This window comes from Lissotriton vulgaris, chromosome 12, assembly GCF_964263255.1.
Source record: "Lissotriton vulgaris chromosome 12, aLisVul1.2, whole genome shotgun sequence".
Classification (NCBI taxonomy): domain Eukaryota; kingdom Metazoa; phylum Chordata; class Amphibia; order Caudata; family Salamandridae; genus Lissotriton; species Lissotriton vulgaris.
Genome location: NC_141700.1, coordinates 769,076,285 through 769,092,826, shown reverse-complemented (window position 1 = coordinate 769,092,826; position 16,542 = coordinate 769,076,285). Strand labels below are relative to the sequence as shown.

Below are 16,542 nucleotides of genomic sequence, written 5' to 3'. Positions count from 1 at the left end.
ACATGGCAACACGAGTTGCAGCATTTTCAGTAACTTTTGATTCATTTAAGCAACAACGTTTTGTTTTTTTAATCTGCAGATTATGTAGGAGATGATGGATTATGTGGCAAATCAATTATGTGGAAAACACCACAGCTGCAAAAATACTTAATTCCAATGGCCTTGTCTATACCCTGGAAATGTGCAATGTACTGTAACAAGATATTGGAATATGAATTGCACACGTTTGTTGCCCTGCCATAGTGGTGAGAATAAATTCAGCCAAGCACAATATCTTAAATGAGATAACACGGTTATTTATTTTACCACAGCATCTGGCAGAGAACAGACAGACACACATATAGGCATAGTAATTCCACATTTATGCTTAGATAATGGTCAGACATTTATGATTCCTTTATGGCTGCTCACCTAAAGAACAGGAGTGGCCCGTGCAGGTAAGAGCGGTGAGCCGCTTGGGGGTGGGAGGGCTCGACAGAAGATGAGAGGAAATTTAATAAATAATTAATTTTCCCTCGTCTGTGTGTTTTAAGTCTCCCCTCCGCCCCTCCGCCCCACCGCTCTTACCTGCACGGGCCGCTCCTGCTGATGAGGCATGCACTGCCAATGTCCTACAGTATATTACTGTGTGCATCATACACAGGATAAAATACATAAACACTCCCAGAACCCCCACATAGAAAAATATATAATGGAGGTGCAAAAGGGGGAAGTTACTACTGAGGCGTCTACGCCCAACCGATCATAAGCCCAGGTGGTTTGACAAAGAATATTCTAAGGTTGACCAACACTTACGTAGGGTCCTTATGGCAAAACCAAGGGACCCACAGGAAGTTACAACTCTACGTTAGGAATATAAAGTACTCGCCACTAGGAGAAAGAGGGACGCTCTAACTAAACAGTGGGACCCACTGGTGTCGGTGGCTAAAATAAAGAACAGCAGACTTTTTTGGTCTGCTCTATCTGATATGAGACGCATGAACCAGGCACTGACCCCAATTACTTGTCACATCACCGGTGAGTCATGGGAGGAGCAGGTATTTATGCCGCCATCCCAGAGGTGTCCGAAATCCGTATTGTCCCAAGCTGTACGGGAGTCCAAGTTTTATTGAGTGAAGTAGGGAATGCCATAGAACAGAGTACGGGTGGTAAAGCCCCTGGACCGGACGGGTTTCTAATTGACCTTATTAAGCATAACCCTGATTTCTGGGTGCCGTTATTAACAACCATCTTTACCAATCTTGTCCACTCCCCATTGCCGACCTCATGGCCAACCTCTGTTACTCTCATCCGTGCGGCCCCGATTTACCCCCGGTGCTGAGCCCCAATGCAAACGGGCGTGGTCATGGCGGAACCGTTCCCTCATTAGCATCGAAAGGGCTAAAGTGCCTATCTTCAAAAAGGGTAGCTGCATGCAGGGTGGTTGTTTCAGGCCTTAACAGATGCAACACAGAAAATAATAGGAAGGGTTCTGTACAATGGAATTAAGGATTGGACAGAGGAGAAGCACATTCTTTACCCTTGCAAATATGGATTTCAAAGCCGGTTCAGGACCATCGAACAATGTTTAAATTTGACCTTGATAATAGAAAAGTATACTGTGTCCAGACAATGCTCTATATATTTGGCATTTTTGGATTTAATGGCAGCGTTTGATTCTGTAAATCATTCCAAGCTGTGGTCAAACCTTCTTTTACGTGGGATGGATGAAGCACTGGGGCACCTTTTAGGAAACTTGCACAGGGACATGAAGGCACAAACCCGACTCAGCATTCAGGTTTCTAATGATATAGCAGTCTTTCGAGGAGTAAGACAGTTGTGTGTCTTAGTCCTGCTTTTATTTATCTTATATGTTATAAATCTCCACCCAACCTAACTCCTATTACCCCTGATAAGTGAAAGGCTATCCCCTTAAGACTTAAGACAAAATCCTAAACTTACTACTTTTGGTATTCACAGAAGTTAGGATTTTGACTTAAGACAGACTGAAGACAAAATCCTAACTTAAGTCTGTCTTAAGTCTGTCTTAAAACAAACTTAAGACAAAATCCTAACTTCTGTGAATACCAAAAGTAGTAAGTTTAGAATTTTGTCTTAAGTTAGTTCTGTGAATCGGGCCAGAAGAAAACAGGTTCTGCAGACAAGTCTTAGTGGTCCCCATCTCATCATCCCATTTTATTTGCCACAAGCAACAGGCCCTTTCATATATGGAAGATTTGATTAAAGCCCGACACCTCCCCTTACTATAGTTAGCAGTGTGGAAAAATGAGGAGGCGAGTCTTATGAGAGATATTATTAAAGACTGTCTCAGTTGTGGCAAAGGTCCCGCGATGCCCTGGTTATCAGGAGTGGGGGCAAGTCTACACAAGCTTGGTTATCAGCATGTATTTATGAACCCTGAGCACTCCTATTGGTGTTAGCAAAAAACATCATCTGCAAGCTACATATGATTTCGCATACGCTGAAAGAACAAATACGGAGACAAGGAAGTCGACTGTGGTAGTCCATCTGAAGATGACAACAGATAACTCAGTCACAATACATCTGTTTGGACTAAAGGGTTGCTGGGGGTGCCATTTATTGTTCCAATATAGGGCCGGAACAATCAAATACCTGCTGTCCTTCCCTTTGAGTTTTCAAAGGAATCTTGATCTAACACCTTCTCCCTGTGTGGGAGACCAGGGCAAACCACACTGCATTTCCTATTTTTGTGTGGCTTTTATTCAATGTACCCTAAGCAGTTCTTACTTCCCCCTTATAAAGAGACATAATATTAATGATTTTAAGGTAGCTTTTAATATGTTATATCAACTTTCTGATGAAGAGGCAACTGTTCATGTAGGCACTTGTTTGAGAATGGCCGCGCGAGCCCGCGGCTCTGACTACTGATTAATTTGGATTCATTGATCATGCTGCTAAGAGTTGTGAATGCATTGAAGACAAAGATCCTTTTTTAAAAGGTTTTTTTCAATACATTGCATGCTACTACGTATTTATTTGTTTTATTGTATATGTCTGTGCTTTTATGGATACTTTGTGTACCTGAATAAAGATCTTGAACTTGTGAAAATCACCCAAAGCTGGTATTTTTCCCTTTATCAGAGCATACTTTATACATGTTTATAACAACAATGCACTTTAATTATGACTCACTTATTAAGGACCCTCTAGAGCACACATTTTAATGTAAACAAACTGAAAAAACTTCCAAGATTTGGCCATCCACAAGGAGGAGGCATTTCATAGGTGCATTCTCCATGGCCTCTTCAGCTGACCCGGAGGGCCAAAGGTCATGTTGGGGTGGGCCTGGCCCATGCACTAGAACCGGGACTGGTTATTACACAGCAACGCAAGCTGCTTTACAGCATGTCTTAAAGTTAACATAAAGCGCTATCAGCCTGATTCATGTACATGCCGTTTTGCGTGTCCCTAATAGCGAATCATAGCGAATCGCTATTGAGGGCACGCAAAACGGCATTCATGTAGGAATTGCTACTTAAATAGCGATTCCTACATGTTCTTTATTTGCGAGTAGCAATTTGCTACTCGCAAATACTCCCCAATCATTCCTATGGGCCAAGAGGCCCATTGGAATGAATGGGGATTTGCGAGTAGCAATTTGCTAATCGCAACTGAGATAGCGATTTTAAGGGTGCCAGGGGTGTCCAAAGGACGCCCTGTAGCACCCCTAAAATGCACTTTTGGACAGGTGTTGCGCACACACATGTCCAAAGGACATGTGTGTGTGCTACATGCAACTTTGAATGATGCTTTTAAAAGCATTTTTCTGAGTTTTTGCTATTTACCGACAGGTCTTACCTGTCGGTAAATAGCGGCCCCAAAAGTCCAAAATCGCAATTTTGTTGTGTGTCATGAATAGCATTTGAGGAATCTCTATTAGAGATTCCTTAAATGCCATTCCACGCAAATATGCAAATTCTTACATAGCGATTTTTGCATTTGGTATCATGAATACCAAATGCAAAAATCGCACTCGCTAAGGGCCAGATTCTGAGAATCTGGCCCTTTGCGAGTGCAATTTACCTACATGAATCAGGCTGTATGACTCGATCAACACTGGGTGCGTCATAGTGCTTTTTAACAAATGTAACATGTCTACCAAAAACATTGACCAAATCAATAGATTTCTCAGAGGTGAAACCCATTGGCTTTGCCGGTTCTTGTTTCTGGTTGATGCATGCCTCTTAATAGTTCAGAATTTTATTTGATACTCGCTTTGAAGATTATAGTTTTTGCTTGTTTTCCTGATGATCTTGAAAGCATCAAGGGCCAGATGTACGACCCACCAATTTGCGAGTTGCAAATTGCGTCACATTTGCGACTCGCAAATTGGCATGCACAACAGTGTCTGAGACACTGTTTGCGATTCCCAACGGGGTCGCTAATTGCGGACCTCATGCATATTAATGAAGCTGTCCCTGGGACCACTGCCTGCCCTTAAAAAATGTTTTGAGAGACACTCACAAAGCGGAAGGGGACCCCTGGGGACCCCTTCCTGTTTGCGAGTGGCTTACCACCCTTCTGTGAAGCGTGGTAAACTGTGACTGTTTTGCAACCGCAATTGCAGTCGCGAAACAATCATACATAGCTTCAGGAGTTGCTATTAGGAAGGGACGCCCTTGGAACGCCCCTTCCTAATAGCGAGTCGGAAATCCTATTTTGCGAGTCGCAAATTGATGTGCGACTCGCAATATAGGATTAGTACATGGGCACATTTTTTTTGTGGTTGCAAACGGGTCTAAAACCCATTTGCGCCCTCAAAATATGTTAGTACATCTGTCACTTAATCGTAATCTGTTTTGAAGAGCCCCTCCCCCACAGTTCTCATTTCCACTACTGTTTTTGTTACACTTTTACCTCTGTCCCTATGCCGCTATGTGTGACTCAAGTAGTTCTCGCATTCCATCTCATATTGGCACACCAGTGACCTCACATTGCCTAGTGCTAGCGTGGCTTGACTCTAGGAATGCTCCCTCGTCATCGCTGGCCTCTCTGTATGAAACAGGACCCTAAAGTCTTCGTACGTGTCCGAGCCGGGCACATCACAGTGCGTCAAGCTCAGCTGTGCCCTTTCCTCAGCACCAGCTGTGCTTCCTTGTCAGTGCCGCCTGGGGCAAAGCGCTTCAACCAACCTAGTGATGGCGTATCCATTCACTTCCGGGTCGGCTGTTCACGTCAGGGCCGGCGCTAGGCATGGGCAGCGTGAGCAGCTGCCCAGGGCCTCGCACTCAGCCCATCAGCATGGGGCCTCGAACCGATCGTGTGCCTTGTAGTTTCACTGTCTCCTTGCAATTAGGGTCATGGGGAGGCGCCCCCCTCCCTGGGCCTCTCAGTTGGTGTCTGGAGGCCTCGGGGAGGGAGACGCTTCCCCTTGTCCTAATTGCAAGTAGACCCATTCAGAGACACTGCAGGAGGCCCATTGTACAGGATTTTAGCGCCCCCATGGTTTTAACTTTTAGGCCACAAGCAATTCTCACACCTATCAGGCTGGAGGTGTCTCTGAATAGGGTCACTTAAGTAAATCACAGGGGCCTCGCGCATTCCCTTAAGTAAATTAGAGGGTCCTCGCGCATTCACTTTTGGCCCAGGGCCTCGCAAATCATAGAACCGGCCCTGGTACACGTCATGTAAATATCATGCGTGGCCTAGTGGCGTAAAAAAGCTTCAGGTAATTGGAGGGGCCCCCTCCGGAGTCTATCAGGAGCTCTCCGGCCGAAGTGCTGGGCTGAGGGGACTGTGTTACGCCCCTGGCGCGGCCCTTTGATGTTGGACCACCACACACACACACACCTACACACATACACACACGTGTCTGCAAGCATGAGCAAAGCCTGGCAAAAACAGTTCACACGTCTTCTGCTCTCTGTGGAGAAAGGAGGAACTAGGTGTACTTTTTGGGGTAAAAAGGCAGCATTCCATCGCTTTTATAAAATCGTATAAATATAATATTTTTGTATGTTCATTCTGCTTGATCTTTTAACAGTCACAGTAGATGGACCTTCACAGATTACTGTAGGAGGCAAGGGTTGTGGTTACCCACTGTGTCCAAACAGGGATATAGAATATTTGCTCTGTAAGGTTGGTTGTTAGGTCCTCTTTGGTGATAAAGTTTGGTTAGTGCAACATCATTTTGTGTAAGTTTGTGATGTTTTGACTGTGCACACAGTGGATGCCTGGTGGGCAAGCTTACACTCAAAACAGTAGACCTGAGTTGGTTATGAAGACAAGTCAGAGGCCTGGTTGGTGGACTGGGAAAAGTTATGTTCAATGCCCTAGGCCTGATCTGCTTACTATGAAAAGTTTCGACAAAGACAGTGAGCCTTGCTTATTTATTGTGGGAAGAATGTATTAAAGCTAGCAGGCCTTTAACAGTCAGTTGTTATCCAGCTGTGTTGCAGGCTATAGACAGGTAATTTCTTACATGTAATCTGACAGATTGCCACAGTAGGCAAGAGTTTTGCTATTGGCCACGCACTGTAATAAACCCAGAGGGGTTTCACTGTCATGATTCTTGTTGGACCCTATTGAGGGGGTTGTATATTGCTCTGAAAACGAAGGGGCTGAATTACCCTGAGTGACTTTTCATGGCCTTGTAAATAGAGGCCCCTTTCATGCAATACTCTGCGTGAAAGTGGTGGTCCATGGGTGTTGCTGTGGGTGTTCCCACGCAACATCCGTGCAACTTGACACATTCCAGGTTTACAATATTTTGTAAAAGTGGGAATCTGTCAGAATCCTACACCTCCCCAGGGGAGGCGTCGGACTGGCAAAACACATTTCTCCTCATTTTTTCCTCTTTCTATGTGCTGCGGATAGTTTTTTTGCAGGAAGGTGTCCCTTCCTGCGCAACAGCAATTATCCCCACAGCGCAGGCACCCTTGCAACATGACGCAAGGGGGCCTGTACTGGTGCATGGCAGACAACTGTGTGCCAGCGCAGGCGAAAGAGCAGGGATGTGTCGTATTGTTGTTAATATGACGCATCCCTGTGCTTTGAAAATGGCGCAACACGGCGCAGCTGAATGGTTTGCGTCACCACTGCGCGTCATTTTCTTGTAAATGAGGCCCTATATTTCTACATATTTGTAATTCCATAATGTATGCATGATGGTTGGCAGTTCATGTGCATTTCAATAGGCCTTTATTGGTTATGGTGTCAACCAATGGTAAAGGCAATAGGTCTTAGCAGTTCATTGGGAAACGTTATACTCAATTCCGAATATGTGACGTTATTCTGCTGGCTTTTACAACGCAGGGAATCACAACGCGGCCGTTACAACGACCGCGTTGTGACTCCGCATACCATTACTCCGCCTGTCGGAATAACGACTTGCGAAGGGGGGGGCGCTGGTTGTTGGAATAGTATAATTTACTATTCCAACTCCAGTCTGTGCGGGCACTAGGGAAGGTGTTGGATTTTTAATCCAACACCTCCTCCTCCCCCCCCCTGCAAGTCGTGTTCTGACTTGCGGAGTAATGGTATGCGGATTCACAATGGGGTCTTTGTAACGACAGCGCTGTGATTCCCTGCGTTGTAAAAGTTTCAGGGTAAACGTTGTTTACTCTCAATTCCATAGGTTAAATCTGTTTATTGTGAAATATTATGACAAAACCATTAGGCCTGACTTGCGTCTTGTGAAAAATGTGTTAAAGGCAATAGGCATGTAAGGGTGCATTGTTATTACACTGCGCTAAAGCCTGTGGGCAGGTATTTTGTTATCTGAAATCTCACAGATTAACGTAGTAGGAGACCCTGTGAGACGTGCACTACAAAAATCCTTAGTAGGTTCTCTTAGAAGGTATTTTGTATTTTTTTGACAATTGTAATTTTATAAAAAATTGTCATTTATCATGGTAAACTTGATTGTTGCCTTGTTGGAAAGCTTATGTCTAACACAGTAGGTCTGAGGTGCTTATGGTGACAAAATCCAAACTTAAAGATTATGGGCCTGAAACATTCTAATAATGGCTGTGGCATATCTATTATGAAAAGCATATGTTAAAATCAATAGGCATTTAAGGATGGATTGTTATCGCTTTGTTTTAAGGCCTACTGATAAGTATTTTGTTAAATGGAATCTCACACCGGCAAGCGTTTTGGTATTGGTTACCTCCTCTGACAAACCTGGGATATTGAAGATTTGCACTGTGAGAATCCTTGTTGGCCCCTTTTGGGAGGGTTAGAGTTTGCTTTGCCAATTGTAATTTTGTATAATTGTGTCATTTTATGAGCAGGTCATTTTATCATTTTATACCTTTTTATACTTTTTATCATTTTATTTTATTTTTATCATTTTATACTCTTTTATCATTGTATACTTTTGACATTTTATGACCCGATCGTTGCCTTGAGGAAAAGCTTAAGCTAAGTACAGGAGGCCTGAGTTAATTATGGTGACAAGACAACGATAACTGCTACTAGCCTGTATGGCTCTCTATTGAAATGTATTTCTGGTGCCTCTAGATCTGATCTGTTTACTATAAAAATTCACTACAAAGGCAGGAGGCCTGATATATTTACTATTTAAAGGAAAGTGAATTATTATTTGGGACAGATGGTAGTTCACCGAAAGTAATAAAGTCACTAACCTGTTAGGTCCAGTCAAAGGTTTCAATATTTTAAACCTGAGCTCAACCCCTGGTAGCTACGACACAGAGCAGATAGGCTTAACTTAAAGAGAATGTGTAAATCATTTAGAGCCTAAACAGTAAAAAAATATAAAACAAACAAAACAATAAAATCCCACTCCAGTTTATAAAAAATAAAGAAAGCATTAATACGCAAAATAATACAAACATGTCTAAATTCCAATAAGGAGAACCAGGTATATGATTTTTTTTAAGATTTAAGTGGAAAAAACACCAAAAAAATAAAGTTCTGAATGTAATTGAATGGTCGCGGTACACTGGGAACAAGGAGCAATTTCAGCTAGACCTGGGTCAGATATACCAAGTGGATTGGTCCTAGTGAAAGTCTGGATCTCAAAAAGCAAATCCCACTTCAGTAAGAGACTTTGTCACTTTCTTAAATAAAAACACTGACATTTCTTATAAGACCCAGCACACTCACTTTTTTTTAGAAGACAAATTCTCCCTGCATGGGTCGCCGCTGATATTGTTGCCGCCACTGTGGAACTGACGGACAGATAGCTGAGCCAGGCTGGTTCCAATACAGAATAGTACTTCCATTTTTTCAGAGGTGTGTGGATTTTAGAGCGGGGCAAAGCTGAAGTCCGATCTGGCCCTGTGGAACTGCCAGTCAGATACTTCTTTCTGGTGAGCCCTGCTGAAGCTCTGGAGGAAAAGTTTTCAAAACTTTCCAAACTTTCTTCTGGTGCCCAAACAACCACAGGAGTACATTTCTAAGGTCCCCAGGACCTCAGAGTGTGGCACATAGAGATTCTCAGGATGTCAGGCAGTGTTCCAGTTGCTAATGGTCAGCTGGGCACTTCAGGAAAAAGGCCTCGTGTAGCTTGTTGTGTTCTTGTAGCCACACAGGAGGTCAGTCAACTGGCCCTAAGAGTCCACGTCTTTGTCCTGGGTTCAAGTGGGAGAATTTCCAGCCATCCAGGTCCCCTCAGAGTTCTGTAACAGCAGGCACAGCATGCAGGATACCTGTAGACGTCTTGTGGAACCAATGTTTGTCTAGGTTATGAAGGGTTGATTTGTAGGGTCTGGCATGTCCTATCCATGAAAGGGGGTTTTACAGGGCACAGTGTTGGTCTTGATTTGCTGAGTAGAAACCTGGTCTCCATGCCTCGCAGGGACGAAGGCAAGACGCTTGGTATCGGCCAAAGCGAGTACCTAACATCAGCAGTAACTGGAGCCATTGAGGGAGCGAGGCACGTGCTCTGATACCCTCAGGGGAACCAATTTGGACTTTGCCTGACAAATTACCCTGAAGTATTTGGCCAAAGCTGGCTTCAGACCATGCTCTAGATTGAATCAGTGTGATTGTCGCGGTACAGTGCCCACGCCTGCATTATGTATTGATTAAATCTGAGGTAAACAAGGCATTGGCAGCAGAGCATGGAAGGTCTTTTGTCTCTACCATGTTGACCCCTTACAAACTGACCTCACCAAAATGAACTCGAGGAAGCTTCGGGGGCATCTTGGGGCACCAGCAAGAGAACATCACGGGGAGGTCTGGGTAGCAGCCGACGGAGGCCGTGGGACAGAGGCAAAAAAACATCTGTAGCGCAGCACCCAAATCACCTCCAACAACATCAGTGGAGAGCTGCTTCCTCTGGGGGAAAAGTTGTAAAGGCAATCACCCCAAACTCTGTAGAGTAGAAGAGATAAAACTGAAGGATGCCTCTATGTTAGAATATACTGAGTCAGCGTAGGATTGGTAATGCGGGCATTCGGGCAATGCCCGAGGGGCCGGCGTCCGAGTGCTGCTGTGGGCCTCTTTTTTTGGAAGTCTAGGTTGGCCATTTGGGCTCTGTCTCCATTGTTCGAATACAGCCAGTAGGTGTCTGAGTGGCCTTTCTTGAGGCAGATGGGCGCTCATTACCTCAGTTTAGCAACAGGCAAGAGGTGTCACTCCCTTTGTCTCGCTGGCCGGCCCATTAATGTCTGCACATACTGAGTGGGGGCAGAGGGCCTGAGTAGAAGTGGCCTAACTTGTTTTTACCACTGTAAACTAACACGTGATTTGAGGAGTGATTATGCAAATCTGGGCCGATTTTTTTTTTTTGCGTGCCCGGGCCGATTTTCAATCCCAATCCAACCCTGTACTGAGTCATAGTCAGACAGAGCCTCTGAAACTTTGGACCTAAATATTTCTAGTCTCGAGAAGTTAGGCTGAGCAGGAGGTGGGTTAGAACTGTGAAAAGAGTAGAGACCAGCGGGAACATGGGAACTAAATGGAGGTGCGCATGGGCAAGTCGGGGCTCGCGGACTGCCGCGCATGCGTGGTTGCACACCTGCCCATTTCATTTAAGATGACAACATTTACAAGCAGTTTCGTTCCACGTAGTGGCGGCAAATACTAAAGTGGGAACCGGGACAGGTCAGTGTCACGAGAGTAGTGCTGTGTAGAGGAAACACAGGTCACTGCAGAGAGTGAGGAAAGTAGTGTCAGGTTTTTCACATCCACACCTGGCCACTGCTCTAACCCTTTCGATGCTGTGTGGTTTCTGTTTTGCAGCAGGAGCAGGTGAAGCAGAAGAGGGTGACGGGCCGCCTGGTGCTGGCTGTCTTCACAGCAGTCTTGGGGTCCCTGCAGTTTGGGTACAACATCGGGGTCATCAACGCGCCCCAAAAGGTAAGACGCTGGTGCACAGCATTTGAGGTTGATGTGAATCTACTATGGACGGATGTTTGTTTGGTAGTTCCAGGGGGCTGGATATAGTTTGGGGTCAGCCTATCTATGAATCACATCACTGGAATGTGCATTACCAAATAGTGATGTAGACATGGCCCATGTGTACCTCTGCATCCGTGGGCGCTGATTGGTCGGGAGGGCTGGGGCAGGGAGGGAGGTGCGACCGAGCCCACGCTCTTTCTTTTCAGGATGAGATGTATGTGGGTTGTTGCTTGTTTGAACTGAATGCCACTGAGGTATGCTTGTTTTTGTGGGCCATTTGTCATACTATATTTTCTGTGCACTGTAACTTCAGAAAAGTTTGCTCACTTTTCAAAGGGCTGATTGTCCGCTTAAATAATCTTTGATACGTTTGCTTGTTCGTACTCTCTTTTGGGGGTTTGACTTCTTGTTTATGTGGGGGGAATGTCTTTTCTTGTGGGCGGCAATACTTGGCTCTGAGGCAAAAGCTACATTTACACCTGCATTCCTGAATGTGTCTCTGTGGTACATGGCTGGGCACGCCGCCGGTTCTGAGGGTGCTGTGTGTGTCTGAAGGTCGTTTTCAAGGTGCAGAGTTTGTTCCCTGCTTTTTCTGGTGCTACCGGGTAGTTCTGCCTTTGCACTGCTTGGTGGAGGGTAACATTTCTCCAGGGAATATTTCCCCAAACACAAGTAAGCGAGAAGCGCTCCAAATATTACAACAGTCACCGCATCAGGGATCTGTAACTACAATTTAATTTGTTCTGGCTGTGATGGACACCAAGTAATCCATGTTCAGTACATAGATGTAATCCAACAGAACACTGGAAATGGAAAATCATGCAAATCATTCTTCTTTATGACATTAATACACAAATGATCAGCCCCGCCAACGCATTTCGGCCCTTCCTGGAGTCTTCATCAGGCATCGATTGATGGTGATGTGATATACACAAGATACTTGCAGTACAACCCATGTATGGTGCGGTGAAGTAGGACCCTTACTGGCAATCATGCTGTTGATCTGGGGCACACCTTAGTTTGTGTTACAGAATGTATTCAAGCACTCATCATTTGTTTAGGTTTTTCAGTATACATACTGCTTAATTTATATAATTAAAAAAATGTAAAATATGTGTCAGGGCCCAAGGTACTGCTAAGGAACCAACTGTATCTTACACTACTCACTGCCTCAGCCAACGCAGCAAAAGGCCAGTACCAATGGCCTGGACACTGCTATTTGAATTGCTAAACTGATGTGTCCTACTGAGAATAGGCAGACAGTGCCACCATGTGGCGGACTATCATACAACGTGCCAGTGTTGAGAAGGAAGTGTTGGTGCCAAGCACCGGCAAACACCAGTACAAATTAAGCAATTAATATGTTTGACGGTGCACTGGGATAGGGTAGAGTGTTCTTCCGAGGATGTAATGTATGTATTCACACTCCAATATCTATAAAAAAACAATGCACCCTATCTGAATTAAATCTTGGTTTTCATAAGGTATATATTTTCTTTCAAAGGTGATTTCAGTGAAAAATCATCAGCCAACACAGGATTCGCTCACTGGTGAGTCTGTTTTAGGGCCTTACCCCCAGATGCATCAAGCATCCATTTTGCAATTCCTTATTAGCGAAAAATAACGATTCGCTAATAAGGAATAGCAAAATGCTATGCATTAAGAAATCGCTTAAAAAATAGCGATTTCTTAAAATTCCTTATTGCGACTCGCAAATTGCAAGTCGCAATTAAGGAATACCTCCCGATTCATTCCTATGGACCTACAGGCCCATAGGAATGAATGGGATGTCAATCTAAATTTGCGATTCTCAATTAGAGAATCGCAAATTGAGATTGCAATTTCAAGGGTGCCAGGGTGTCAAAAGGATACCCTGTTGCACCCCTGAAATCTGCATATGGGTACATCTTGCACACACACATGCCCTAAGGGCATGTCTGTGTGAAAAATGGAACTTTAAAAAATGCACTTTAGTGCATTTTTCGAAGTTTTTCCAAATTACCATCAAGTTCAACTTCATAGTAATTTGCTCCCCCTATTAGCGAAATCGCTATTTTTTTTAACTTTAATGCATTGCATTTAACCCCTTCGATGCTGATGACGAGCTGAGCTCGTCATCAGCCACGGGTGACGTGTGCGAATGACGAGCTGAGCTCGTCATGTATCGCGGTAAATGGAAAACAGCCGCACAGCGCAAAAATCACCGCAGCAGCGATGCGGTTAAGGAATCTCAATTTGAGATTCCTTAAATGCAAGTAATCGCAAATTTGCGATATCTTAAATTACGATTTTTGCATTTGGGATGATGCATCCCAAATGCAAAAATCCCGGCCGCAAAGGGGCAGATTCTGAGAATCTGCCCCTTTGCGAGCGGATTTCAGCTTGATGCATCTGTGCCTCATAAAGTCACAGAATGTTAGGATGTTGGGTGTAATATCTGTAAAATAATGACATGAGAGGCATGTGTCATATGCAGAAGATTAGGAAAATCAAAGAACACCACACTTTACATACATTCCTGTTTGCATAGAATATTGCCACCTATGGAATTAAAGAAAGAGAAACTTCTGTGTGTCCTCATGCAAGCATTAATTATGACAGTGAAGATGAAGGTATGCAATATTCTATATTAATCACTGCAGTTGTTGCATGAAGAATCAGATGGAGCATGACAGAAACTCACATATGAGTAGAGTGCCACATGAGCCGAACATCACCAGTAACACGTCACATGCCTTAGCTGTCACGGCTGCTCCGTGTCGTGTCATACCAGAGATTGCAGTTCTTTGCAATTGGAGTCAAAACACGTGGAATGCTGCACAGGCTGTGTCAAAGTGCATTTTATTTACTTTTTCAAAAGAGTTAAAGTGTCTCTCTGGCACTAGTTCGTTTGCTACAGAAACAAGACAACGAGATAACATTTTTAGTCCTAAATTTAAATATTTGTAGTTTGTTTAAGGCGCGGGCTGGTTCCTACCCTCCTAGTTTCGTGAAATGCATCATTTACTGGCAGGGGCGGACTGGGATAAAACATCAGCCCGGTCACCTAAATAGAAGTGGCCCCATTAGCGAAGCACAGAGTTTAACAAGTGATCATATATGGGGAACAAACAGCAAGAGCCGCTCATCTGGCCATAAAACGCGCCCACGACTGCTGAAAGAACTGCCCATTGGGCGCTGCCTGATGGCCTTATAGGCCAGTCGGACCCTGACTGCAGAAGAAGAAGGGCTTTGATATTTTTACCTCACGTCTGTATTGTGTTCTTTCAATTATGTTATTGCTGTGGCAGGTCTGGTTCTCAGGTGGTGCTTTGGCAGGCCTGGTTCTTAGGTGGTACTTTGGCAGGCCTGGTTCTCAGGTGGTACTTTGGCAGGCCTGGTTCTTAGGTGGTACTTTGGCAGGTCTGGTTCTCAGGTGGTGCTTTGGCAGGCCTGGTTCTTAGGTGGTACTTTGGCAGGTCTGGTTCTTCGGTTGTGCTTTGGCAGGCCTGGTTCTCAGGTGGTACTTTGGCAGGCCTGGTTCTTAGGTGGTACTTTGGCAGGTCTGGTTCTTCTGTGGTGCTTTGGCAGGCCTGGTTCTCAGGTGGTACTTCGGCAGGCCTGGTTCTTAGGTGGTACTTTGGCAGGTCTGGTTCTTCGGTGGTGCTTTGGCAGGCCTGGTTCTTAGGTGGTACTTTGGCAGGTCTGGTTCTTCGGTTGTGCTTTGGCAGGCCTGGTTCTCAGGTGGTACTTTGGCAGGCCTGGTTCTTAGGTGGTACTTTGGCAGGTCTGGTTCTCAGGTGGTGCTTTGGCAGGCCTGGTTCTTAGGTGGTACTTTGGCAGGTCTGGTTCTTCGGTGGTGCTTTGGCAGGCCTGGTTCTCAGGTGGTACTTTGGCAGGCCTGGTTCTTAGGTGGTACTTTGGCAGGTCTGGTTCTTCGGTGGTGCTTTGGCAGGCCTGGTTCTCGGGTGGTACTTTGGCAGGCCTGGTTCTTAGGTGGTACTTTGGCAGGTTTGGTTCTTCGGTGGTGCTCTGGCAGGCCTGGTTCTTAACTGGTGCTCTGGCAGATCTGGTTCTTCGGTGGTGCTTTGGCAGGTCTGGTTCTTAACTGGTGCTCTGGCAGGTCTGGTTCTATGGTGGTGCTTTGGCAGGCCTGGTTCTTAACTGGTGCTCTGGCAGGTCTGGTTCTATGGTGGTGCTTTGGCAGGTCTGGTTCTTAACTGGTGCTCTGGCAGGTCTGGTTCTTCAGTGGTGCTTTGGCAGGTCTGGTTCTTAACTGGTGCTCTGGCAGGTCTGGTTCTTCAGTGGTGCTTTGGAAGGTCTGGTTCTTAACTGGTGCTCTGGCAGGTCTGGTTCTTCGGTGGTGCTTTGGCAGGCCTGGTTCTTGGGTGGTACTTTGGCAGGTCTGGTTCTTCGGTGGTGCTCTGGCAGGCCTGGTTCTTAACTGGTGCTCTGGCAGGTCTGGTTCTTCGTGGTGCTCTGGCAGATCTGGTTCTTCGGTGGTGCTTTGGCAGGCCTGGTTCTTAACTGGTACTCTGGCAGATCTGGTTCTTCGGTGGTGCTTTGGCAGGCCTGGTTCTTAACTGGTGCTCTGGCAGGTCTGGTTCTTAGGTGGTGCTGTGGCAGGCCTGGTTCTTAACTGGTGCTCTGCCAGATCTGGTTCTTAGGTGGTGCTTTGGCAGGTCTGGTTCTTAGGTGGGGCTTTGGCAGGCCTGGTTCTTAACTGGTGCTCTGGCAGATCTGGTTCTTCGGTGGTGCTTTGGCAGGCCTGGTTCTTAACTTGTGCTCTGGCAGATCTGGTTCTTAGGTGGTGCTTTGGCAGGTCTGGTTCTTAACTGGTGCTCTGGCAGGTCTGGTTCTTAGGTGGTGCTTTGTCAGGCCTGGTTCTTGAGTGGTGCTTTGGCAGGCCTGGTTCTTCGATGGTGCTTTGGCAGGCCTGGTTCTTCGATGGTGCTTTGGCAGGCCTGGTTCTTGAGTGGTGCTTTAGCAGGCCTGGTTCTTCGATGGTGCTTTGGCAGGCCTGGTTCTTGAGTGGTGCTTTGGAAGTCCTGGTTCTTAGGGGGTGCTCTGGCAGGTCTGGTTCTATGGTGGTGCTTTGGCAGGTCTGGTTCTTCGGTGGTGCTTGGCATGCCTGGTTCTTCGATGGTGCTTTGGCAGGCCTGGTTCTTGAGTGGTGCTATGGCAGGTCTAGTTCTCAGGTGGTGCTTTGGCAGGCCTGGTTCTTAACTGGTG

The 16,542-nt window shown here is 45.6% G+C and overlaps 1 protein-coding gene across 1 annotated transcript in view; it reads left to right on the top strand.

Annotated features, from left to right (window-relative positions):
* Window positions 1-16,542, top strand: part of SLC2A4 (solute carrier family 2 member 4) — a 169,736-nt gene that overhangs the window by 95,324 nt on the left and 57,870 nt on the right. Inside the window, exon 2 of the mRNA XM_086946096.1 lies at window positions 11,173-11,289. Within this exon, the coding sequence (XP_086802222.1) occupies window positions 11,173-11,289 (117 nt within the window). The remainder of the gene's footprint in view (window positions 1-11,172; window positions 11,290-16,542) is intronic.